At 40.2% G+C, this 27,736-nt stretch overlaps 1 protein-coding gene across 1 annotated transcript in view; it reads right to left on the bottom strand.

The window, feature by feature from the left end:
- Positions 1-17,207, bottom strand: part of vopp1b (VOPP1 WW domain binding protein b) — a 67,948-nt gene extending 50,741 nt beyond the window's left edge. The window contains exon 1 of the mRNA XM_078236279.1: positions 17,026-17,207. Coding sequence (XP_078092405.1) covers positions 17,026-17,085 — 60 coding nt within the window. The 5' untranslated portion in view covers positions 17,086-17,207. The remainder of the gene's footprint in view (positions 1-17,025) is intronic.
- Between the last annotated feature and the right edge of the window lie 10,529 nt (positions 17,208-27,736).

The raw sequence follows: 27,736 nt of genomic DNA, 5'->3' as shown, positions 1-27,736 counted from the left end.
TTAGAAGAGGGTGGACATCAGATCGAAAGCAGTGTTTCTCTCTTTCTCCCCAATATTATAGAGTCTGCTGGCTAACTGGAAGCAGGTTTCCTGGCCTTCCTGGAGTGGAATATCTGCTGCTGGTGGTTGGCTTGCCCAGAGTCTCTCTCTCTCCCTGGTGTTCTGTGAAGCTGTTCTGACCTCAAACTGTTCTGGATGTATATCCAAAGGCATGCTAGAAGTTACAAGACTGGGAAGTCAGAGTTTCAATTCTCCACCCACTGAACTGGGTTCCAGCATCACGTGAGCATTCTTGTTTTGCTTTATTAAACCTGTAGCAAAGGTTTTGTTCATGGGATTTGTTTCGTTGGGACGGTGTTTAACTGTTAAGGTTTATACAATATCATGACTTTTTTTTTCTTGTTTGTAATTGGTAAAAATTATTGCTAATTTTCTTTCTATACATGTTAACTGTATACTTAAATAAACTTTGTTTGATAAAAACTCCCTAGTGGGGTATTTGAATCAAACCGGAGGTAAAATATCTCATGCTTACCCTAGCCAAATTCAAAATGCAAAACTTATGATCCAGGCGAACTTCATAAAACACTTTGGAGTTTCTGATCTGAATTATAACAATGTTTAATTACATCGTTTGTTCCTTTTCTCTGGACCTGAACCATAAAGCAAACACTTCGTTTCGCATTCATGGTGTCAGAATCTCTAATGCTGCAATTCAGCTACTGACAATCTGGCAAATAAAAATATTTTCAAAAAGCACTTCTGGTATCATGCCAAGGATGAACAGATTCCAATTTTATAACCCTGCCTCTTGCAAAGAAGAAAAATCACAAGCTAGGTTGTAAAACCAATTTCTTAACACTTGGTAAAATTATACATTGAGGGCAGTCGGGCATTATTTTTTTTCATCTGTCTGGCACCTGGGTTTAAAACAATCACAAATGGGTCATTGAAAGTCTTTTCTGTCTGCAAGCTATTGGAAATTACTTTGAAAAGTCTCAGTCCAGTCATTTGCTGGCATGGAATATATCATAATACATCCATCAATCAGTATTAGTTAACAACCTTAGAGACCACAAGTTTGCTGGGGTGGGATATGGAAAAAGTCACGAACGTAGTGGGGGTTGTTATTCTGAAGTGGGGGCTCAGGGCAGCAGATGCATGGAAATATCACCACCTACAAGTTCCCCTTCATGTCACCATCCTGACTTGGAACTATATCGCTGTTCCTTCACTGTTGCTGAGTCAAAATCCTGGAACTCCCTTCCTAACAGCACTATGGATGTTCCGACAACACATGGTTCAAGAAGGCAGCTCACCACCATCTTCTCAAAGTCAATTAGGGATGGGCAATAAATGCTGATCTGGCTCGTCCACAACCTATGACCAATTTTTTTTTTTAAAAAGGTGCATTCATGGAGCAAAGCTGAAGAAGCATTACTCTGCAGTGGGTTGTGTTCCAACTGACCTGGAAATGCCTGGGGAATGCATGAAATTAGACAAGCTATATTCTCCAAGCAACATCCCTCAACTTGAGAACAAACATTTTTTTGTGGTTAAACAAAATGAATGATGTAATTCATACAGACTAGAAAATTCCCAAGTTTAGACCCATGTATTTGTAACGGACTGACCCAAATATCTCTAAGTTAGAGAGGAGCAAAATGGCTGTGTTTGCATGGACATTTGGGTGAAGACAGAATCACGTTCTGAGAATGAAGAAATTTTAACAATGGGCAAAGAGCCACTGGCTGTCACTGTCATGCATCCACATTCTCCTGAACTATCAGCATTAAAAGGAAAGGGGAAATGAAAACACGAGACGCAATTAGAAGAGAAAATAAGCAATTGAAACAGCAGCCCCCTTCACCTTATTCTCATTGATCATTTGAACAAATGAGAAAGTCTGAATTCACAAGGAAGATATAATTCTTAGGCTTCATTTTTAAAATATCTGATTTTCTCACATTAGAGGGGAGGCGATGGACTAGTGGCATTATCGCTAGACTATTAATCCAGAAACTCAGTTAATCCCCTGGGGATCCGGGTTCGAATCCCACTACAGCAGATGGTGGAATTTGAATTCAAATTTTAAAAATCTTGAATTAAAAATCTACTGATGACCATGAAAACATTGTCAATTGTTGGGAAACCCCATCTGGTTAACTAATGTCCTTTAGGGAAGGAAAACTGCCACCCTTAATCAGTCTGGCCCACATGCAACTCCAGAGCCACAGCAATGTGGTTGACTCACAAGTGTCCTCTGAACAAGGGCAACTAGGGATGGGCAATAAATACCGGTCAGCCAGCAACACCCAGGTCCCATAAATGAATTTTAAAAATCTTCCACATATCACTCTTGCACTGCAACTTTCTCTAACTTTTTGATTTCCAACAATGCTCTACTGATTCTTTCAGCAATTGGATCCTCATATCATTAAAAAATCCTAACATCATAAACCATGTGTGAATGAAATAGAATGATTCTAAACATTCAGTGGAATTACAAATGTTTCATATATAGATCTATGTCCTGAAACAGCTAGTTTCCCGAAGGGTTTTTCCCAAAAAATTCATATGAACAAATTCCTCGTGTAACAAGCATCAAACTATTCTACAATATCACAAATTAGTATTATGTAAATTGCTTCAAGAACTCATAGTATCAGTCTTATAAATAAAAGTACTTTAAATATAGGCAAGGACTGAAGTAAAAGCTTTTGGAGGCAAAACATCAGCTAATCATTACTTTCTTAATAATTACGGTAATCAAAGAAACTAGATAAACTTAAACATTTAGATAACTGAGAACGTTTCAATCTACAGCCATCATCAGCCAAATGAAAGGCATTTACTATTCAAAGCTGCTTGTTGCATTTTAATCTGTGCAACATTAGTATGCCTAAATGGTTTGACACAGCTTGATCCTAGTTTACATGCCAGCAAAAGGTACTCGACTCATCCTGGCTCTTCTGTACTCTCTGCCATTTCATCATGGCATATTCACGAAGCCATTTATTGCTCGAATTTGGAGAAACCCAAGCCGGAGTGCAACTTTGTGAATCCCATGGGACACAGTCTCAGAAGAAGAGATTGAACCATTAGGATCTGAGCAGTTGCTGAGACAATCCAAATCTTTTGAGAGAATTTAGAGGCTACATCTTCCAAAGTTAAGCACTGAAATCCCTCTGTCTCCTACCTGAGTTTTAACAAAATTTTATGACAACTCAGTGGTCACTGATATTGGGTGGGCTGCCAAGAAATCTGTGGGATCTGTCCTCATCATATCTGCCATTTAATGTGCAACGTGGTGTTCAATCACAATTTGCCCATTAATTCATATTTAACTCGCATTAATTCTGAATATTAAAGAATACAGTAGATATTGTAGATTGTTTTACTTTTCTGACCATAAAAGTTTATTTTGTTTAAAATCGTGGAAACTTGTGGCTTTATCCTCCTGGTGGGCAACTGGGATTTCAAACTTTATCTCTTTAAACAAGAAGGCTTTAACCGGCTTATGTAACAGAGAACAAGTTGGCTGTACTCGGATTTTCCTCACAGCCCATTATACAAATGCAGTATCTCAAAATCTCCACAGCAGTAATCCTGTTGTAATCACAAGTATAACTTATAGTCAATTAGGTTGACAACAATTTGGGTAGTTGACCCTAATGTCATATTATGGTGACATACAATTCCACAAAGTGAACTTATGCAGGCTTGTATGGAAGGAAAGGAAAGAAAATAAAATTTGATGCATCATCAACACTGTTATTACCACATCCCACCTTGTGGCTATGCTGTATGAAAATGAATAGAGTACTCTAACAACTCTCAATATTCAGTAACCAGTCTGCTGGGTGAAACTACTGCATGCTCACAAGATATAGAAATACTATAAAGATCAACTTGACTATCAGGGTGATTTGCCGTGTGAAGTGGTTCATAATCAGAAATGCAGTTAAGAGGGCTATAATGAAACATTGGTATTTAGATGCTTTTAGAATGAGAATACTTTGAAGTTTAAAAACTTCAGGAGAAATCAAAATTTTATAAATTATCCTTAATTCCCAGGGCTTCAATGATTATCCCAATTTTTCCACTTATTTGAGTAATTAGTTCCAGGACAGCTTCCTCCACCTTGTGATAGGATTTCTGTCATGAACATCTTAATGATCAGTTTCAATATTCACCTTCCTCAACCAGCAGGAGATATATTTGATAAAAGAGAAATGTTGCATGATTTTTCAGATGATCCATCCAGTGGTAAAGTGAAAAATTTCACCAGCCATCATACTCAAACTAATTGTGCTTCAGACTCTTTTTTAAAATCTCTATCTTAATAAGAAACTGGAACTGGTGATCAATTTAAAGAAAACAATGCCTTCGAACAACGGATTCTGGAAGTTACTAGAAAAGCAACAAGACTGTGGGAAACCATTCAGAGACAATGTTCCGGTAATGAGTGGTAGCATGTTGGCACAGTGGTTAATACTGCTGCTTCACAGCGACAGAGACCCTGGGTGACTGTGTGTGGAGTCTGCATTCCTCCGGGTGCTCCAGTTTTCTCCCTCAGTCTAAATATGTGCAGATTGAGTGGATTAGCAAACTTGCTTACCACTAGGAAATGTTTTAAGAAAAATAAATAGTATGTGTGTTCTGTGCATCAGTACAATGGTACATTATGACAGCCACTATTATTAAAGCATTTCTTTTGCTAAAGATCAGTTAAATATAATAATCCGGAATTCAAAAGGTGAACGAACAGTTAATAACAAAGACAGCAACTCCTATTTGGTGATGTATTTATAGACAGTGTGCTGTTTGGAAAAAACTGGTGTAAGTTTGGCCTTTGCCTGCAATTAAAATGATTTAAGCTCCACACCCTCATTGCTACACAGACATCATAAATATTTTAAGTAGGCCTGTTGTTACGATCTTCATAGAAATCAATAAGGTTTGAAAAGAAATTTGAACTTTCAGTTATTGGCTGAAAAGGATAAGATTTTGTGTTTTAAAACTTTTACTGTAACAAATGACTAATGCACTATTGACTACCTACTATTTTCTTTTTTTGTAAATTGGAAAAATTAGATGGTCAAAGGTGGCCTGTTTGAGTTCATAGAATGTTTAGGGAGAATTTCTTAGAACAGCATGTTCTTCAGCCAATCTGAGAGCAGACTATACTAGATCTGGCATTGTGAGGTTAATTAATGATCTCATAGACAGCAGCGAACACAATATACGATTGCATTTAAAATTCAGTTTGAAAGAGAGAGAAGTGGGTCTATGAATATGTTTTTAAACTTAAATGAGGGCATGAAAGTTGAACTGGCTAAAGTGAATTGGTAAATTAGGTGAAGGGATAGGTCAACAGAGATGCAGTTGCAAACAGTTAAGGGGATATTTCAGGATACAGAAAATAGATACATTCCAACATGCCAGAAAATGTCCAAAAGATGGACACACCATTTGTGCTTAACTAAACATTTAAAGATAGAAGCAAACTTAAAGCAAAAGCATAAAACTGTGCAAAGACAAGTGGCAGGACAGAAACTTGACAGAGTATAAGGAACAGCAATAGGTGGCTATAGTGAGGAAAAAATTAAGAGTACAAGAGAAAGCTAACCAGAAATATAAAAAAAACAGAAAGTATGAGTTTCTATAAATATTTTAAAAAGAAACAAGTTAAAATGAGTGTTGGTCATATAGAAAATGAGGCTGGAGAGTTGATAATAGAAAACAAGGAGATGGTAGATGAATTGAACAGGTATTTTGCATTAGTCTTTGCTATAGAGGATACAAGTAACATTCCAGAAGCAGCTATAAATCAGGAAAAGGAAGAGAGGGAGGAATTTAGGAAAATTACAATCACTAGAGAAGTGGTATTGAGTAAATAGTTAGAGCTGCAGGCTGACAAGTGTCCAGGTCATGAAAAAAGTAGCTAATGAGATAGTCAATGCATTGATTTTAATTTTCCGAGCTCCCCAGAATCAGGAAATGTCCCATTAGATTGGAAAATAGTAAACGTCACTCCATTATTCAAAAATGGAGGGAGGAAGAAAGCCAGTTAGCTTAACATTTGTTACAGGGAAAATGTTAGAAGATATTACTAAAGAAGTTATAGCAGGGCAATTGAATTAATTCAAGGTAATCAGGTGAAGTCAACATGGCTTTGTGAAAGGGAAATCATTTTTAAAGAAGTAACATGTGCTGCGTATAAAGAGGAACCGGTAATGTCCTATGCTTTGATTTCCAGAAGGCATTTGGTAAAAGTGCCACACCAAAGGTAACTGTGGAAAATAAAAGCACATGGATAGAAGAAACAGAGGAAAGGAAACAGAAAGTAGTCTTAAATAGGTCTTTTTAAGGCAAGATGTGATGAGTGGTGTGCCACAGGGACCTTAACTATTTACAATTTATATAAATGACTTGCATGAAGAGATGGATGGGATGGTTGTCAAATTTGCTTATGGCACAAAGACAGGTAGTAAAGTAAGCTGTGAAAAAGACATAAGGAGGCTACAAAAAGATACAGACACATCAAGTAAGTGGACAAAGATTTGGCAAATAGACTACAATGGGGGAAAATGTGAAATTGTCCATTTAGGGAAGAAGAAAAGAGAAGCATATTACCTAAATGGTGAGAGACTGCAAAGGGATCAGAGAGTCTTAGTGCATGAATCACAAAAGGCTAGTATGCAGGTAGAGCAAGTAATTAGGAAAGCTAATGCAATGTCATCATTTATTGCGAGGGAATCAAATACAAATATAGGGAGGCTACACTTCAGTTAGACAAAGCACAAGTGAGACCACATCTAGAGTACTGTGTGTACAGTAATGGTCACCTTATTTAAGGAAAGACATAAATGCGAATGCAAACTGTTCAGAGAAGGTTTAGCAGACTACCTTGAATAGACGGGTTGTCTTATGAGGAAAGGTTGCCAGGCTAAGCAATCTGCTGGAGTTTAAAAGAATAAGAGAAGACATGTTTTATCTGAGCAGTCTTGACAGGGTGGATAAGACCATTAAACATAGGAGCAGAATTAGGCCACTCGGCCCATCGAGTCTGCTCCTCCATTCAATCATGGCTGATTTTTTTTCTCATCCCCATTCTCCTGCCTTTTCCCCTTAATCCCTGATCCGCTCATTAATCAAGAATAATGTGGAGGGGATAATCCAAAACTAGGGGTCTCTGTTTAAAAATAAGAGGTCACCCAGTTAAAACGAAGGTGAGATGAAATCTTTGCTTTCAGAGAGTCATGAATCTTTGGAACTCTCTTCCTGAAAAGATGGCGGAAGTAAAATCTTTGAATATTTTAAAGGCAGAGGTTGATGGATTCTTGGTAAACAAGGAATAATAGGTTATTGGGATGAGAGATGTAGAATTGAGGCTAATATCACATCAGCCATGATCTTATTAAATGGCAGAGCAGGCTCGAGGGGCCAAATGGCCTACTCCTGATCCTAGTTCATATGTAGGCAATATATACTTCAAACTACAGAAAGAAACATTCCCCTTTTGTACTTATCATATAGTACACTCTCCACATTATCATAATCATTAAATAAAACAGTCCACTATTGCTGCCAACATCCAATGGGTTACCATATCCTCGTTCCACCTCGTGTTAACTTCAAGTAACTGTCTCTAACCACATTATTTTGCTTTCGGAGAGTTCCTTTAATCCACCATCAGCAGTAAAACTTGTTCCAATGATTCATCTCTCCCCCGCCATATCAGGACAAATGTCCAAGAATCCTCAGATGACAGCAGGATACGTCTCCTCGACTAGAGACCATCTCCCTACTGCACCTGGCTATTGTAATTTAGGAAGCCAAGCTGACACTTTTCTCTGCTGTCTGTGATATTCACTGGTTTGCTGAGAAACCTGTAACCTGGGCCAGAATTTTACACTCCCCTCCTCAGCTGTTTTTTAGGCAGGTACATGAAATTACTAGCCACTTAAGGACCATTTCCCACCCAGCTTCAATTGCAGCTAGTAGCTCCCCAAGGCACAACTGCCTCCCAGATGAGGGGTGGAAGCCGTACCCATCACCAATCAATGCTCATTTGAATGTAAATTGGCTGTGGGGCAGTCAGAATCAGCAGTGACGTGTTCTCCACCATCTCTCGCAAGGCAGGGGGCCAAGCTCCCACCATCCTAAAAGTTCAAGTCTTGATCTCAAAAATAAAATCCGCTGTTCTATCCCCCATTGCAATGTCAAACACATTAGCCTTGCATCTAGGTAGAAATGCTAATTAGCTGTTCTTGATGTCAACTGTCTTTCATCTTAAAAGTAAATGGACAGTTTACAGCACAATTGTTTACAACCCAATATCTTCAGCATCTTTCTAGATCTTTGGGAGACTTGTAAACTCGAGACTATTACTGTCTTCAAAAGTAATTACCTTGCATCTTCTTCCCAATAAAACAAGCCAAGCCTTCCTTTACTCTCTAACAATCAAATCACCCAGGCTTACTGTCAGGTAGACTTCAGAACAGATCACATAACCCACTTCCTTTATTCAAAATTCAGAAACACAAATCAAAACATAATCTTATAAAACTCAAGTAAAATGTTGAATTCACAATTCAACGTATTTAAGATGCAGTGGTTATAGTACTTCAAAAATAAAAATTCAGCAGATTTAATGTAGGAGGTCTGATTCATAGCGAATTTCAAATTGGCAAGCACCAGAGGACTTATTTTGATTAAAGATCGACTACTCCAGGCTAGATTTAAATAATAGGACGTGGCAGCGAGGAGTCTGCCAAACCCATGTGTCATTTTGTGGTTCCTCAAATATTATTTTGCAAATCATGTAATATCAAAATAACTTCTAAAGTGAATACACTAATATCGCCCTTTCCCGAAATGGCAGCTGGCGAGCATATCTCTGACTGAATCGAGCTACAAAACCTCCAGCATACCATCCAATGGCTATTAAGAGCAAATTGTGGTAAGTCCAGTGTGAACACAATATAAATATGCCATCTGTACCAAAGAATCATTGCTATTCCTACATGTCCTATTTAACATCTAATCATAAATACTCACTTTAATTGTGTAATTACTCTTATTGCAGTTTGCTTTAAAAATTCCAAAATGGCAGATTTGAATAAAAGCAGGACTTACAAGATCAGAGCTTCTGATGGGAGGTTTCCGTGCTTATCAAACACTGATTTTTTAATATACAAGTTCTGTTTAAAAAAGAGCTATATGTATTATCTTTACACTGTTAATCATTAATGTCTGTCCTTTTTCAGCACTGAAAATTTCAAGAACATGCTTTTATTTTTGAAAGAATCTGTGCAGGCTGCAAATTGGGACACCCTTTCTAAACCAGTTGGCTGCAAGTCTCTCTAACCATTTGCTCTGATTGTATATAGCACAAAACACTGACATGTGCAATTACATTATACTAACACCATCCAATAAAAAATATGCACTTTTCAAAATAAGTTAAGAGGGAATTAATCTTGATGTCTATCAAGGACATTTTCCATGTGAATATATTACAAATGCATATTCCTGCCCATAAGAGACCCAAAAGTCTCATTATCATATCTTATCATTCGAATTTTGCCAGGGCTGGTTGGATTAGGGAATAAATTAATTATTTTGATCAAGTTTTCAAAAAATATATATATTCAAAAAAATTAGCCTCCTAAGGAATAATTTAAATTTAGATTAAAAAGACTCAATGACATTTAACTTCCCTCAAGACTAAAGTTAATATAAATATTTTTCTTCACTGAATTTTGTTTGTTTAATAATGCCTTGGACTCCTCACACACACCCCTCCCCCCAAACCCAGCACGCCCTCCAAGGGTGTCACCAACGGCTTTTCTGTGAACATATATATTCATTTTATTCCACACAACATCCCATTTGTTTTCTCTATGCATATACTTTTAGCAAGTTTTTAACTCACTGGGAAAGCTACAAGAAGTTAAAATACTGCTACATTGGCCTATGATCTTCATTTTCCATGCAGTACTGCTTGTGTAGAGTGCACAAACAAATGAGTGTTTGCATTGTCCAGGTATTATACACATCATATTCAAGTGTTTATGCATGACAAATTTATACATTCATGATCAAAGAGGCTGGCTACAGCAACAAATCATCCACCTCTAACTGCTGCATTTGACTGTTATTCCAGTAGCATGATGTGGAGCTGCCGGCGTTGGACTGGGGTAAACACAGTAAGAAGTTTAACAACACCAGGTTAAAGTCCAACAGGTTTATTTCCTGGTTTATAAACCTGTTGGACTTTAACCTGGTGTTGTTAAACTTCTTACTGTATTCCAGTAGCAAGCAGAGGTTAGTGGCTGCCTCTTACCATTCTTTTGAAATGGCAGAACTATAAACTAAATATTGATTATTTAAACAATCCCCACTGCCATCACAAACATTACAAACTAAGGTTCTTACTGTGTGAATACAGCCAGCCATTATAACATAACAGAAATTGGTAGCAAACATGACAAGACTTAATATGGCGTTTTCAACTAAGTTTGTTAACAGCTGTTATATGGGGCAGGGGATATAACATCTATGAACAGAAGTTTCTGGTACCAAGCTGTAGATTATTTCCATATAAACTTGCAGCAGACATATCAAGAGATATTTAGGGGAGTTTTATTTTCTGAATGTCATTAAGTAACAAGGTCCAGTGGATCCTATTTAATGACAACCACTAAAAATGAAAAATAACAAAAAACGTAATGTGTTCAATTGAAATACTACAGTTTAAATTATAAACTGGAGCAAAGTTGATAAATAGGTCAATCTCATCTCACATTGTCATCTCACAAAGACAATATCTGAATGCCTCAAATTACAATTATGCAATTCAAATCCACATATCAGTTATTCCCCACCTTGCTCAACACTTCAGCTGTATTACAGTAAAGTTACTGGCTTCAAATCTGCACAGTTCAAGTTTCAGACTCAAAAGCTGACAACAATCCACTTGACACCAACATGTAATTTTCATTAGGTCCCTAGCACCCTGTTGCAAATGGAGTTGAAAGTTGGAGATAGCTGAATTAATAGTGTTCACTTTAATCTCATGATGGCTGATCAAACAGTATTAAAATTGTAGGTTACTGGGAAATCTGAAGCCGACTAACCTTTTGTTAAGTCAAAAAGAGGGTCTAAAATCAACATAGATGGAAACAGACAAGGCCATTTAGATATTCATGGCAGGAGGTGGAAATCTTTTGCTATTAGACAGCATAAAAGGTTGAAGCATAAATATATTGCATATCTGCAGTGTCTCACGCTGCATTTGAGATTTGTTTATCTATCACACATTCTGAGCACAGTGGTGCAGCCTTCAACTGCCAGTGATTTTTTTTGTTAACTACCTTATTGCAAACGCAAACATTAGAATTAAAAAAGTTCACTGGACTGTAAAATATTCCAAAATTTGGCATTGCATTGGTGAGGTCAAACCGTGAAAAAAATATGGAATAGAATATATCTCTGTTGCACAACCTGTAATAACATTGTATATTGACTTAAGGCATGCTTACAATTCTGCATCAATGCACAGAGGAAACCTCCCCCACAGCACAAATTCAATGCAACAACAGAAAAATATTTTGCACTGCTGTAAGAGGTGAAACATAACAGTCATATGAAACGCATGAAGATAAAAGTTTAACAAAATTCTAATAGCTGAATGAATGCTTCAGAAACACCAATCCAGTAGGCATGTGAAGTCTTGCTCACCTAGATTGAATAGTAGGCACAGACCTTGCTTTTTATCCAAGCTGAGCCTATATTATTTTTCACTGCACACTTCCAACAGGTGCATCTTCCACCAGAAGCACAAAGAAGTTGCAAATTGTGAGGAAAAAGGTTATTTTTACTCATTCATGGGATGTGGCATTACTGGATGGGCCAGCATTTCTTGTCCATCCCCAATTATCCTTGAACTGAGTGGCTTGATAGGCCATTTAAGAGTCAAAGACCTTACTGTGGGTCTAGAGTTGCCTAGTCACATGTAGGCCAGACTAAGGACAGCAGATTTCCTTCCCCAAAGGACATTACTGAACCAGATGGATCTTTAAGACAATCAACAATGATTTCATAATCATCATTAGACATTTGATTCCAGACTTTTTATTGAACTCATGAAAAGAGACTAAGTCGATTAGGATTATATTCACTAGAGTTTAGAAGAGTGAGAGAGGATCTCATAGAAACTTCTAAAATTCTAACAGGGTTAGACAGGGTAGATTCAGAAAGAATGTTCCCAATGGTAGGGTAGTCCAGACGAGGGGTCATAGTTTGAGGATAAGGGGTAAACCTTCTAGAACTGAGGTGAGGAGAAATTTCTTCACCCAGAGGGTGGTGAATGTGTGGAATTCACTACCACAGAAAGTAGTTGAAGCCAAAGCGTTGCCTGATTTCAAGAAGAAATTAGATATAGCTCATGGGGCTAAAGGGATCAAGGAATATGGGGGGGGGGGCGGGGGGGGGGGGTGGTCAGGCTATTGAATATGATCAGCCATCATCAAAATGAATGGCAGTGCAGGCGCAAAGGGCCAAATGGCCTACTCCCGTTTCTAGTTTCTATTTAACTGAAATTTCACCATCTGAGAATAAAGTCACAAGATTCCATGGGTTTTAAACAAACAAAAACAAATCTTACTAGATCAGAAAGATAAAACAATTTACAATATCTATCTTATACACCAACATCCTTTCAAAAGCCAACTGTAGTCAAACAGACCATTTGACACAATAAATGGCAGAGTCCATGGATTTCGGAACAACCCAGCCAAACATCAGTATGTGCATGTGAAGCCCACTTCTGGTCTGCGCATAAACAAAAGCTCCGAGGCCCATTGGGAGTTGAAGCTTTTATGCTCTGCACTCTCCAATGATATAAGCTTGTGTTGTGTGACAGTAAACTTGCAGATATCCAAAAACTCATCTTTATCAAGCACCAATGTAATAAAATTTACCTTATCCTTGATCAAAATGTAGCTTTCCTTAGTCATAAGGCTATGACTGCAGATAAGCAAAAAGCACAGGAAACCATTCAGCCCATCATGGCTATAGCAACTCTATAAAAGCATTATACATACAATTAGTTCCACACCCATTACTCGTCTCTGTAGTCTTGCAAGCTATTACCCTTTGAGTATTTATCTAATTTCCCTTTGAAAGTTACTGAATCTGCTTCCATCACCATTTCAGGCAGTGTATTTCTGATCACATTTCTCTGCATTGAATTTCATCTGACATGTGTCTATCCATTTTGCCAATATGTCCCCATCCTCTTGAAGTCTGTTACTATCATCCATACTGTTTTTGACATTTGAGTTTCGTATCATCTACAAACTTTTAACCTGTATATCCAAGTCCAGGCCAGTAACGTATATCAAACAGCAGTGGTTCCAGCACCAATCCCTGGACGACACCACTGCATACCACCCTGTGATCTGAAGATCAACCCACAGCAATGGTTCCAGCACCAATCCCTTGGAGACACCACCCTGCAGTCTGAAGATCAACTTTTCACCACCACTCTCTAGCATTCTGCTCCTCAATTTCATATCCATATTGTCGGTCCCTTTAATCCAAGGGCTGTAATTTTGCTCATAAATTCACTATGTGATGCTTTTATCCTCAAGACTCCCCCTCCCCACCCATTACTTCAAGTAACTCCATTAATTTTATCAAACACAATTTACCCTCAAAAAATCCATTTACCAACATATTTCAAGCGTCAATGTCTGAATGCAAGATTGCAAAGTTGCTTCAGAGAGTATTTGGTCGTTGCATTTCCATTGTTTGGTCTAAAACTGGTTATAGAAGTAGACTTGAAGTGGAAAAACTTTGTATTCTAATTCCAACACCCTCCACCACCACTTCCGCCCCCTCCCCCACCACCCCGCCAACCCTCCGTAACCCCCACCCCTGATGCACTGAATATGGATTCCTTGTTTGGGAATTATACAGTTCTATGTGAGGGCATAGATAGGGGATTGGATTATAGGCGACACCGTATGCACTTCCATCTAGATAGCTGTACTGTCAGAACCAGAAACCTGGCTGATTGTTGCCACTCTCCCTCCTCCCCCCACCCCAAGCCATTATTAGTGCCAATTGTAGCTTTTCTACTGTCATTCTGGCTGAGAGCAGCCCATCAGGACTCTTCCTCATCAATACTCCCTTAACCAGCAGAGGTATTAGGGGAATCAATTCACTTTAATACTGAAAAATTAATACTGCAGGTAGATCACCAGGCCATGTCATCTTAAGTTATTGCTTTTACAACCACAGACAAAAATATTTGCAAGCATCTTCAGCCAAAAGTGTCAAATCCAACATAGCATTTTCCACGATTTTCATAAGATAATAACCTCTCCATCATGGAAGTCACACCAAACAAATGCCAAGTAATAACCACCCCAAACAAGAAAACACTCAGTCACTTCCCAACCTTCGATGGCACCAACACTGCTAAAATGTATTCTTTCACTTATTATTTTGTGGAATCTGGGTATTACTGGCAAGACCAGCATTTATTGCCATTCCCAATTGCTTTTGAACTGGTGATTTGCTCGGCCATTTAAGAGTCAACCACATTACCGTGGGGCTGGAGTCACATACAAGTCAGACCAGGTAAGGATGGCAGGTTTCCTTCTCTAAAGGACATTAGCAAACCAGATGGATTTTTACGATAATCAATGATTGGCGTCATGGTCACCATTACTGAGACGAATGTTAAATTCAATTTTTTTCAAAAATTAAAAAGATTCCAGCAGGTATTGTGGTGGGATTTGAACCCATTTCCCCAAAGCATTAGCCTGGACCTCTGGATTACTATTCCAGTGACATTACAACAATGCCACTGTCTCTCCTCACAAAGGTAATGTTTGACCAGAAGCTGTAGCAGCACTGCAACTCAAAAAGCAGAGCCTGAGTACTGTGTGTCAAGTGGCTCAATTCTTGCCTTTTTAAAGCCGTACTACCATCCACATGGCTAAAGTCAAAATTACCACATACTTGGTTAGCTGAACTTGCAACAAACTCAAAACCATTCAGAGCGAAGTAGTTTATTAAAATCAGATGTCTTACAATCTACTCAATATCCATCCATCTCAATCACTGGAGCACAGCAAGATATATATTATCTACAGGACAATCTCCTAAAACTCATCAAGGTTATTTCAACAGTATCTTTCTCTACCACCAGGAAGTTGAGCAGTAATGTTGTAAAACCTTCATCACTCTTGCACAATCCTTACAAGCATAAATCATAATTCCTTCATCAATATTCTAGAATTTCTTAGGTAATACCACTGTGAAAACACTGTTGCTATGAGGACCATATTAATTCAAGATAGTGTTCCAGCATTACTTCAGCAATGCTGGTCAAGAAAACAATGTGTGCAGCCTCAGAATCAAAAAATCCCTACAGTGCAGGAGGCCATTTGGCCCATCAAGTTTTGCACCAACTCTTACCCTAGCGTACTCTGTAACCCCGCATAGTTACCTTGCTAATAGAACCATAGAAAAGTCACAGCACAGAAGGAGGCCATTCGGTCACTCTTGTCCAAGTCAGCCCAAGGTACCCTTTCTAATCCCAGCTTCCTGCAACTAGCGCAAAGCCCTGTACCTTACAGCACTTAAGGTACAGATCCAAGTACTTTCTAAAGAGTTTAGGGTCTCTGTCTCCACCACCAACTTGGACAGCGAATTTCAGACACCCACCACCCTTCACATATAAAAGTTCTTCCTCATATTAATTAAAATATTTGTTTTAAACAAAAGAACTTAAAAATTCCCAAGCATACATTCACCAGGGACCTCCCCAGTGACACAACTACCAAGGTACAGAGAAGAGGACAGCACTTACAAGACATGTATAAAATCCAAAAGCTTAGTCTGCAACCTCAGGCCAACGCAGTTAGGTATATTAATACATTTTTTTAAGTTGTGATTTTTTAAAGATGGGGAGAGTTATGGGTTTAGACAGTAAATTCCAGGGTAGGCCCAAAGTAATTTCTTGCCCCATAATCAATTTACATAATTTACAGTTTACGTAACCAAGCAGCTGCTTAGTTAAACTGTTATGATGATCCCAAAGGGTGTGGGTTATGTGGTTCTTTGGGGTACTGGTGAGTTTCATTGAAATCACATTTCTGGAACCACCAAGTACCACAAACTAAATTTAGATATTGATCACAACAGGCAAAAGTATTCTAACTTGTACAATTTAAAAAAGGAGTAATTTTGACACTCAACCTGTGGTTTATTAAAGCTATGATCACATTGCCTATAATCCTCTCTGCAAACCTTCTGACCTTACACAAACCACGTTTTGATGAGTGGGGGATGAAGGTGGAGGAAGGAGCTGGATGCTGAGAAAGGGAGAGGTTCTGGACAGCACCGGGTTCAAATACAAGGGGGGAACGTTCCGTCCGTTCCGCCACTGATCAGAGAGAGTTTAAAGCGACTCAATCCACCCGACCTCGCGGGGCGGGGTACCGAGCCCGACCTCCCGCTGCCCCCGGGCACCGAGTCCAACCTTCCGGAGCCCCGGGTACCGAGCCCGACCTCCCGCTGCCCCCGCCACCGAGTCCGACCTCCCACTACAAGGTGTCCGATCCCCCCGGGGGTCACCGAGCAAGACCTCCCGCTGTCCCCGGGCTCCGAGCCCGCTCCTCCCCGGGGGCACCGAGCCCAACCTCCCGGAGCCCCCGGGCACCGAGCCCGACCTCCCGGCGCGCCCGGGCACCGAGCCCGACCTCCCGGCGCGCCCAGGCACCGAGCCCGACCTCCCGCTGCCCCCGACCTCCCGCTGCCCCCGACCACCGAGCCCAACCTCCCGCTGCCCCCCGGGGAACCGAGCCCGATCTCCCTGCTCGGTTTCCCTGAACTCACTAACGGCCGCTCCGGTTCCCGTTACAGATGCTCGGGGCTGTCAGATGTAAAGCAGCATCTGTCTTTGCCTCCCCCCGGTCAGGCCTGGGCGCTGTACCTCACCTCAAACAGCAGCAGGATCAGACAGCTGACCGCCGAGCTGGGCCTGGGGCTCGGGAGCATAGCGGCTTCCTTCCACAGCACAGCGGCTCACTGGCCTCCCATTGCCGGCGACTTCAACCCCGACGGGGGTGGCGCTGCGCGAGCGAGCGGCGGCAGCGAGCCTGCCAGTTCGTGTCCAATCAGAGCCGGGCTCGGGGCCGCGCCTCCCGTGTCCGCGCGCCCGATCAACGGTCGCCCCGAATGGAGCGCACTTGGCGCGCGCCAGCTGGGCACAGGCTGATCCCAGCCAGTCTCAGCCGAGATGGCAGCATCTTACTCTGAGGGGGAATAGAGAGGGAGCAAATTTGATTTGATTTATTATTGTCACATGTATTAGCATACAGTGAAAAGTATTGTTTCTTGTGCACTATACAGACAAAGCATACCGTTCATAGAGTACATGGGGAGAAGGAGAGGGTGCAGAATGTGGTGCTACAGTCGCAGCTAGGGTGTAGAGAAAGATCAACTTAATATAAGGTAGGGCCATTCAAATGGATACCTAACTACATTTTAAAAAACGATGTGAAGGTGTTGTTGGCAAAGCCAGCATTTAATTGCCCATTAGAGACGGTGGTGGTGAGCCAAGGCTGCAGTCCATGTTATGTAGGTACACCTTATAGTACTATTTAAGGAGTTTCAGCCACAGTGAAGGAGTGGCAATATAGTTCCAAGTCAGGCTGGTGTGTGACTTGGAGGGGAACTTGCAAGTGGTGGTGTTCCCATGCATCTGCTGTCCTTGATCTTCTAGATGGTAGAGGTCATAGATTTGGAAGGTGCTGCTGTATAAGCCTTGGCAAGTTGCTGATGTCCATCTACTTGGGGGAATAAATGGTAATTGAAGGAAATAAGTGGGTGGTAAACAGGTAAATGAATAGCAACAAAGAGGAAAGTGATGGGAAAATGCATGGCAGGAAATGGAAGAAGGAGGAAATATATGGCAGTGAAAGAGAGTACAAAGTAGCAGAAGCTGAGTTGCAGCTTTTTGGGTGAGAGGAGTGAATCTGGAAATGTTGAATTGAGGTGTGGGTGGAGGAGCCTGTTGATATTAACTTGGACAAAGTGTGCTAGGAGAGTGTGTGCCTTAACTGGAACAGGAAAGTGCTAACTTGAACTAAGGGAATGGATGAAGAGTACTAGCTGCACTTGTTTAAAATTAGAGAAGTGTCAAGTCAAAATTAAAAGAATAAAAACTGTCTGTAACAGATTGGAGAAGAGTGTTACCGAAAGGCTAAGGAGTCTTCTGAATTGGATGCAGTAGAATACCTGTTTGATAGTGTTTTTTGAGACATTATTTGGATAAGTGGTGATCTGATTAGTATATTGAAAATACTACATTAATATAAGGCTGATGTCAGACATCAATAAGAGAAGAAAATTAAACATAGTGTGACACACAATTTAGAGCTTGATAAACAATCTTGCCACCGTGAAAATCAAAGAGCAACAAATGCAACTGCAATAATTCAACACTAACTTGACATCCCATCCACTGGGAAATGTGTCCAGTAAAGTCCTCAATAACTTTGGTTTCAAAATAATTAATTATGCCAGCTCTTATCGATCAAAGACAAAATTGATGAGCAATTTAAATGGAGGTATCTTTTTTTCTTGCCATAGTTCACTGACTTTCAAACTTGGGTCTGCAAGAGGTTCTCGAGGGTTCCTCACATTCATCTGGTCTCTCTCCATCCATCATTAGATTTCATTACCGTGGTACTGCAAACAAATAGATTACTAATTCTGAAATGATAACACTATTTTCTTTTGGATGGCTGACAATGGTCTTTGAGAGCAGCAATAGAATGTCTCTGTGAATTTGGTAATCTTTTCAAGGAGTCCATACAGAAAAGTTTGAAATCACTATCACAATATATCATAAATCTTCAATGTGTGTTGGAAGGCAACATGAAAAATTAATTTTATATTCAAATTACTAATGCCAAATTGAAAATCATTTTGTATTTATCCAATTAGTCAAGAGTCATTGTGAATAAAATTAACAAATGTGGATAAGCAAAAGCATTCTCAAAACACTCAGAGGAGCAACCTACCAAATAAGAGAGCATTCAGACAGAAAGTAATGAGTCTGGCAGAGCAAGTCAAAAGCGAAAGCAGCATTATAAATATTTTCAGTTCACAGAAGCATGAGTTGACAGATTTAACATATCCAGGTTCAGTACTGCATTTTCCAGCATATGCTTTCCTCTAAAATACCTTTTGCAAAAAACCAAGGGTCAATTGGAAATCTGCATTGATGTTATATTTGTTAATTTTCGCTTAAGTAATTCCACCTCTTTATCATTTTTAATTATGCAATATAGATCCCAATCAATTTAATTCTTTGTCACATATGTAAAGTATTGCAAAGTCCCTTAATATTAAGTTGTTCATTTATTCTCTCTTCCAGCACCTCTCATTGAGATCAAAAAATCATGTAACTCAGTGTAATGAAATCATTGTTCCCAATCAATAACAACATCTTGGCTAATTGAAATTTTACCACACAGAAGGGGGCCATTTGGCCCATTGTGCCTGTACGGACTGAAAAAGAGCAACCAGCCTAACCTCACTTTTCACCTCCTATTCCAGTCTTGAAGATCATGGCACTTGAAGTATGTATCAAGTATTTTACAAATGCAATGAAGGTTTTTGCCTTCATTACCATTTCAGGCAGTGAGTTCCAAAATCCAACCACCCTCTGGGTGAAAAAAAAATCTCAATTCCCCTCTATTCCTTCTGCGATCACATTAAATCTATGCTGCGAAGGGAAAGAGGTTCTTCCTATTCACTTTGATTAGGCTCTTTAAATTTATAGACCTTGTTATAGACAGGGGGGGGGTTAATTTAGACTGCACCACCCACCTGCAAACAGAAAGGTGTTTTTGATTTGCTTCCCCTTTTATAAGTGGCGGCATATTTTTCAGCCACTCAATTTTGATGTGATCCAATTTTCTATTAATAAGCCCACAATGGACTCAAGATAGGATGAACTCAAAGGGTTTATTTGCACACACTCAAAATTCAGGAGGAGGATCATAATATTGCCTCCTTTGTATTAATAGAGTAAAAGAGGTATAGCAAAAAGAAAGATTTACAGTGTAGAGTCCACAGAGAAAATAAATATTGTTTCATGAGGGTTTTAGAATCAAAGTCCAATGAGTTATCCTTCACAGAAGTCAATGAGTGAAAAACTGATGCTGGGTAATTCACTTTTCTGGTGGTGTTGACTTCACACGATGAGATAGGTATGAAGAGATGAATCAATCTTGTAGGTGATAGTACGGAATTTCCAGCAAAAGCAGTGTAGGTGGGACCAAATGTCCAATGTAGGCCAGAACTCTCTTATCTGAGGGGCTACTAATCCGATAATAAAAAGGCAGACTGAGACTTTGCAGTTCAGCAAGGCAATATTACTGGTTCCACAAGCCAGACGGCGACCCTTCTCCGACTAGCACATGCACAGAAACCCCGAAATGAAAAAAAAAGTACTGCACAGAATTGCGCCTATATATGTGGCCATTCCACAGTCAGCACATATGCAGAGACTGCTGAGGCCCACTGGGACGATAGTTCCTGAATTCTGAGGTCCCAATCCCCGATTAAAAAGGGAATTTTCTTTCTTGAGAGTTCATCAAACATGACAGATATACAGCCCTTATCCACCCTTCAAGAGCATCTACATCTACTCCATCAATTTGTGACTCTGGCACTGCAGATTAAGGCCGTTGGAACAGCCAAAATGGAATCTGTTTGAATTGAAATGGCCCTGCTGAGTTTGCGTTTCTTTCCTGTGTGAGTCATGCCCTACTCCCTTTTCCTACCAGCAAAAATTGGATTTGGAAATGGGACTTTCCCATCTGGGTCCTGCCCATTACTTTTAAAGGTCTGTGGAATCTTCCCGACTCAATGAAAATCCAGCTCCATTTTTCAGAATTAACTACAAATGCCATCAGCAACCTGGCACAGGCTTTACTCCTAAACATACATACCCTCATCTGAAATGTTATTCCAAATCTCTTAGAATTGGTTTTGAGTGTATTGTGTTGTTTAAATTCACTAGAGACCCTCACAATGAATACAGGATAATTAACATAGAATTGAAAATATAAACTGTACTGCAAGTAACTACTGAACTCATCAAGGACTGGAATCTATCAGTACTGTAGTGATTATCAATAATTTTACTTAAAACAATTCTTGTGTGTTATTTTTTGTTTCTCCTCAGAGGAGGAAGTCATCACCATGAAGGAATGGCCCATGTACTGCTCCAAGGCTTTGTTTTATGTTATTGTGCTCTCTGACTGCTCCCCAGTAGCCCCCTGCTGATGACCGCATCCATTTTTCATTTTCCTCAAAGCATTGCTTTTACTGCCCTAGTAGAAGAGCTCAAGTTAATGTCCCAGTCAAGAAGTGGAAGCCCCAACCAACTTCAGAATTGATGAAGATTAAATGTCAATGGATAGGTTGGTGCAGTCTCAAACCAGTAAGGGGATTCAGATGATTTTAACCCATTTTTCATTGGAAAGGGTGGGATTAAAATCACTGCAGTATGTACCAAATGTCACGCTGACTTTCTAATGAGCCTAACCAATTCTGAGCGAGAGAGAAGAAAATATCATTACAGAGAAATAGGTCATTCAGCTCATTAAGCCTATATGGGTGTTTTTCTCCATATAAGCTGCCTCACCTATTCACATTCGCTTGCTCCCTCTAGTTGTCCTTCCGCATTCATCTGTTTAAAGCAGCTGTGTAATTGTTTCTGAACACAACTGAAAGTAGCAGTTACCAATATCCACCAACTTCCAGTACTTGTCCTTTAAACGGTACTGTGTCCACTATGGGCAGCTGTGTATCTGATCCACGGGAATTAGACTAAACCAACAATAGGTATCATAGCTGGCACACGTCTATGTAGTTACCATGTGATGTATTTTTTAATGATTGCAGGTTGCTGTTATATAAATGGACTGTGTACCTGTATCAGTATTCCCAACACAAGTATAGTCAGTCACCTTTCATTAATTAGCAACACTGGGATATACTTTGTAACTCAGCCACCCAAAAGCCAAAACCCGGATATTTGGCATCTGCTTTTGTCAGCTTTTAATGAAAATGATGGAAAATTTGGAATTGCAATTACAACAGTGGAAAATTCTGGCCATTGTCTCAATTGGTACCATGCCTTCAGCTCCTCTGATGTATAGGTTTAGGTACATGTAATGAATATTCTGAATATTTCAGGTATCCTAATAGGGTGTGCCGCCTTGTATGCATTTAGCTACAATAGATGAAGAACAAGCTATGTGTCTTGTTACACCATGTTGCGCATACCTGTCACATGCTGTATAAGCAGAATGTTCTATTCCACCTCAACTTGGGCTTCTGGGTCAGAAAGTGCTACATTAGTTAGTGCATTTTGTTATTTAGCCAATTTAGCAAGGATCAGTCCACAGCGGAATGTTGCTGGCTGACATTTTCCAAAGTCCAGGATTACCTTGCTGAGGGATGCACTGAAGTTGGATGCAGCTGTCGCAGTAGCTCCCGAGGGAAAAGTCCACAGTTTGGGGTTGTATATTGTCATATTAACAAACACCTTGAGCTGAATGTTTCAGGGAATATTTAATGTAATGTAAATGCAAATACAGTGAAAGTGGAGTGACACACCTTGGAGTGGGATGAATTGTAATTAACTAAATTGATATGTATTGCACCCTGTGAACTCCCATATTTTAATTGTACCTGCAATATACATTTGAGTTGAAGAACAAAACAACAGGTACAAACCTGAGGGAGTTGCAATCAGTAGTCCTCTTGTCAGACTATACCTAAGATACTAAACTTAAATTTGCAAGGGCAGAGTGGCAGGAATGAAGGCAGGCAGGCCCTCAATTTTCCTTTACCAGCCGGCACACTGTGTTGTACTGGCAAGCAGCAGATCGCCAATTAAGCGCCTTATAAGGCTACCGTGCATGCACTGACTGGCAGAGCAGGGGTGCCAACACATAGTTTGCGCTGTACCCCACCATCGCTGCTATGATTGCAAAATGGCTAGAGCTGAAGCTGGAGACCATCTTTCCACTTGTTCATGGAAAACGGGCATTGCTGGTTAGACCAACATTTATTGCCCTGGAGAAGGTGGTGGTGAGCTACCTTCTTGAACCACTGCTGTCCATGTGTTGTAGGAACATCCACAGTACTGTTAGAAAGCAAATTCCAGGGTTTTGAGCTCTGTGCTGACAGCCTGGCAACTGTGGCCTCATTTTATTTTGAAATGTGTAAAAAGTCTTCAGAGGCATTCTTAATTGGGCGGCAAGTGCACACCTTGGCCACTGACTGGCCTGCTAATAACAAAAACATGCATCCACTTGTGAGCACCATCACTGTGACTTGGGTGAAACTTTTAAAAGAATAAGGGGAGATGGTGGTTTTAGTGATAATATCATTGAAATAGTAATCCAAACGCCCAGACGAATGCTCTGTGTTTCAAATTCCACCATGGCAGCTGATGACATTTAAATGTAATTAATAAACCTGGAATCTAAGGCTAGCTTCAGTAATGGTAATCATGAAACTATCACTGATTATTGTAAAAACCCATCTGGTTCATTATTGTCCTTTAAGGAAGGAAATCTGCTGGCCTTACCTGGTCTGGCCTACATGTGACTTCAGATCCACAGCAATGTGGTTGACTCTTAACTGCCCTCTGAAATAGCCTAGCAAGGCACTCAGTTCAAGAGCAATAGGATAGGCGGCAGCTGCTGGCCTTGCAAGAAATGCCCACAAGTCACAAAGTAATAAATATTTTTAAAATATTTCAAAGAAAGAAAAAAAATCATGTTGGGCATTAGGTACCCTGGAAACTGCTTTCTAAGAGTACTGTGGATATTCCAACAACACATGGACAGCAGTGGTTCAAGAAGGTAACTCACCATCACCTTCTAAAGGGTAATTAGCATCAGGACCCAAAGATGCAACTGATACAGAACAAAACTTCAGCTTACTGTGTCCAGTGCTGATCACTGAAGGGCATTGATTCAAATTTAAGACCTAGATTAGAAAATCCTTCTTCACAAAGAGGGATCATGGTATGATTCAAAGCAAACCAAATGGCCCTCTTCATCGGCAATTACCTTGTCATTTTTCCTGTTTGAGTGAAGAAGAGGAATTGAAATGGATATAAGCCAGAGAGTATTGTAGGTGGATAAAAGCAAATTATTGCGGATGCTGGCATCTGAAACAGAAACAAAAATGCTGGAAAATCTAAGCAGGTCTGATAGCGTCTGTGGGGAGAGAACACAGGCAACCTATTGAGTGTGGATGACCCTTCATCAGTTTTGTAGGTGGACCCACAGCAACTTGCAGAACAATTCTGGAGTAAAGAATTAGCACTGTGCAAATTGTTTTGATTCCCAAAAGCTATTGGCTATATTGTCACAATATGTTGTGTGTTGTTCTGCAGCTGCGGGGTGAAAGTCAATGCTGATGTCTGTTGGCTCCAGGCCAATCTGTCACATTCATGCTTGCAACCTAATTTGTGCCAGAGATAGCGAGAGTGATGTTCTTTTCACCTTGCTATAATTCAGATCAAAATATTGTTGTTGAGGGGTGAGGTTGTAAGCTTCATAGCACCCAGAGATACTTATGATTCACCTGTATGTGCAGTATCCCTCTGTACATGGCTGTACATTTAATAGAGGCAAAGAACCAATTGAACAGTGTTGCTGCTTATTGCAGCATTGCTTTTTTCTGTATCAACTTTGAAGTTCCCAGTGAAGCTACTGGTCTGCAGATAATAGGTCGTGCTTCACTGCATATCACAAGCTCATTTTCATCTATTGATCTGTTTTTCTTTCCAGTCATACTCATTGTATTTACACTAAAGTGGAAATGTCAATGTTCTTCAGAAATCTGGAAATCTGTTCACCAAGGGTATATGAACCATTAACATTTCAAATTTTTAAAACTTTAATTGTACTCATTGCAGTCCAGAATAGGAGAGAAAGCTGTCAAGAACAAGACAAATGATCTTCCAGCATTTTACAATCATCCTTGTTTTTTTGGCTGTAATTTGAATTATTTGACATAAGAAGCAGGCTATTTCCCTACAATTTTCATTGGAACTTAGATTTTGCTGCATATATAGGTATTTCCTAAAATGGCCCAAAAATTCCTGTCAACAGCACTCATAATTAGTTGGATTTGCCCTTGCACATTTAACTTCCATGACATTTTGCATGGCAAATTGCTGGAAATGTGGGATGGAAGCTACTTCCTTTGGTAGCAAGATCCACATTCTAACCACTCTCTGGATAAAGATGTTACTCCTGACTTGCTGATTTATATGACCCTAAATAAGTTCTATAGAGATTCAGCAAAACCTCTCTACTTTTCAATTCTATTCTACCAGAATTAAACATGAATGCTTTATTTGCACTTTTCATCATCTTGTTCTCTTGTATTGCTAATTTTGATGATTTGTTAATCTGTATCCCTAGATCCTTTTGTCCCTCCACCCCACGCAGATTCTTATTTTACAAAAGGTGGGCCTGCAGAGGGCGGCACGGTAGCACAGTGGTTAGCACTGCTGCTTCACAGCTCCAGGGTCCCGGGTTCGATTCCTGGCTTGGGTCACTGTCTGTGTGGAGTTTGCACATTCTCCTCGTGTCTGCGTGGGTTTCCTCCGGGTGCTCCGGTTTCCTCCCACAGTCCAAAGATGTGCGGGTTAGGTTGATTGGCCAGGTTAAAAATTGCCCCTTAGAGTCCTGGGATGTGTAGGTTAGAGGGATTAGCGGGTAAAAATATGTGGGGATAGGGCCTGGGTGGGATTGTGGTCGGTGCAGACTCGATGGGCCAAATGGCCTCCTTCTGCACTGTAGGGTTTCTATGATTCTATGATTCTATGCAGAGTGGCCGCTAGTCTTTACCAGATGGACTCATCATGCAATATCGGGCCCATTCATCGCTATTACAATATAAGTGGTGACAGGAAGCGATACTTAATTGGCCACTTAAGTTGCACAATTGGCTGTGGGCTGAAAGATTGTTCTCCAGCTTCCCCACAGCTGGCAAAATGCCATGGTGGTAGATGGTTACAGGCACATCACTGCTCACATACCCTATTTTTTACAACTACACCCATCACCTATCCAGCTCCTGCGGGTCCCATAAAATTCCGTCCTTTGTTATTGCTTCCCTAAACCCTTTTATCTAAAAAGGAAAGAACAGACTAACCATTACTGAGGCTCCATAGATGAATAAAGAGTTTACACTGTGAAAAGAAAACAGAGAAGGGCTGAGCTCTTGCTTAGCAACCGGTAGCCATATTTAAGTTAGTTTTAACTGGACCCAAGGCAGTAGGAGCTTAGCAGCTGGAGAGGAAACAGCTCTCATAGCTTCTCCAGAAGAAGGACAATGAAGTCATGGGAAGAAAGCAGATCCCAGAAGCTAAAGAAAAGGTAGTTCTAGAAACCATGGAATGAAAAGAGAGGTTCCAGGGAGATTGAAGTCAAAGGGACAAAAGGAACTGTAATTTGAACAAGATATTGTTAATTGGAATACAAGTGAAAGGCACAGAAAGTGCTCTGAGTTAAAAATCAGCTGCAGTAACCAGATTTAAAGTGGGGAACCAGACTTCAGAGGTAAATCAAACGTTTGGTGGCATCCTACTGCAACCTGTGAAGCAATAGCAGTGAGTTGGGTACCTGAGAGATTGTGTGGAAGATAAAATGCATGTGGAAATTCAAGACAGTGGAATACTGTTAGGAGGGCTGGAAATCCTGGAAGTGGATTCTTGCTGAAAACAGCTGAGGAGAAACATTGTTTGGAGGTAGATTCTAAGACATGTCTTTTCAAGAATGGAGTTTGGAAACACTCATGTGAAGGTCTGAGGCCAGTTGGCCCACAGTGTTACAATCATCTGGAGGGATTTGAGGAGAAATCCACAGAAGTTCGATTGGGTGGAATCTGTCACTTGGTTTCAGAGTGGGATACGTCTGACCACAGTTAGCCTGTTGGTTTACATGGACTGCATATTTACTGAGAACATTTTAACATAAGATGTGTTTTGTGATCCATGTTATTATTAAAATCTGCGTACATTTGAGAAGGTATAGACAGGGTGAAGAGTAGTTTAAATTTAAATTTATTTATTAGTGTCACAAATAGGCTTACATTAACACTGCAATGAAGTTACTCTGAAAATTCCCTAGTTGCCACACTCCAGCACCTGCTTGCGTACACTGAGGGAGAATTTAGCATGGCCAATGCACCTGACCAGCACGGCTTTTGGACTGAGAAAGGAAACCGGAGCACCTGGAGGAAGCACATGCAGACATGGGGAGAGCGTGCAGACTCCACACAGACAATGACCCGAGCTGGGAATTGAACCCAGGTCCCAGGTGCTGTGAGGCAGCAGTGCTAACCACTGTGTCTTCATGCTGCCCATAATGTTGTATGTCATAATGAAGAATGTCTTTTAGTCCACATTTACATATTTACTATGTTTATTTTTCTGCTGTAAAAACCTAAAGACACTCCTGTGACTCTGTTCATCCATGTTTTCCAAAACAAAATTAAAGTTATAGGCTTTTAAGCCAGGGTTCCATTCTGGGACCTTCCCATCCAATATAACATCAACTGGGATCAAAACACAGGGCCTGGAAGAGGGGGGTCC

Source organism: Mustelus asterias, chromosome 2 (assembly GCF_964213995.1).
Source record: "Mustelus asterias chromosome 2, sMusAst1.hap1.1, whole genome shotgun sequence".
Classification (NCBI taxonomy): Eukaryota; Metazoa; Chordata; class Chondrichthyes; order Carcharhiniformes; family Triakidae; genus Mustelus; species Mustelus asterias.
The sequence above is the reverse complement of the archived record's forward strand: the minus strand, read 5'-3'. Positions and strand labels throughout refer to the sequence as shown.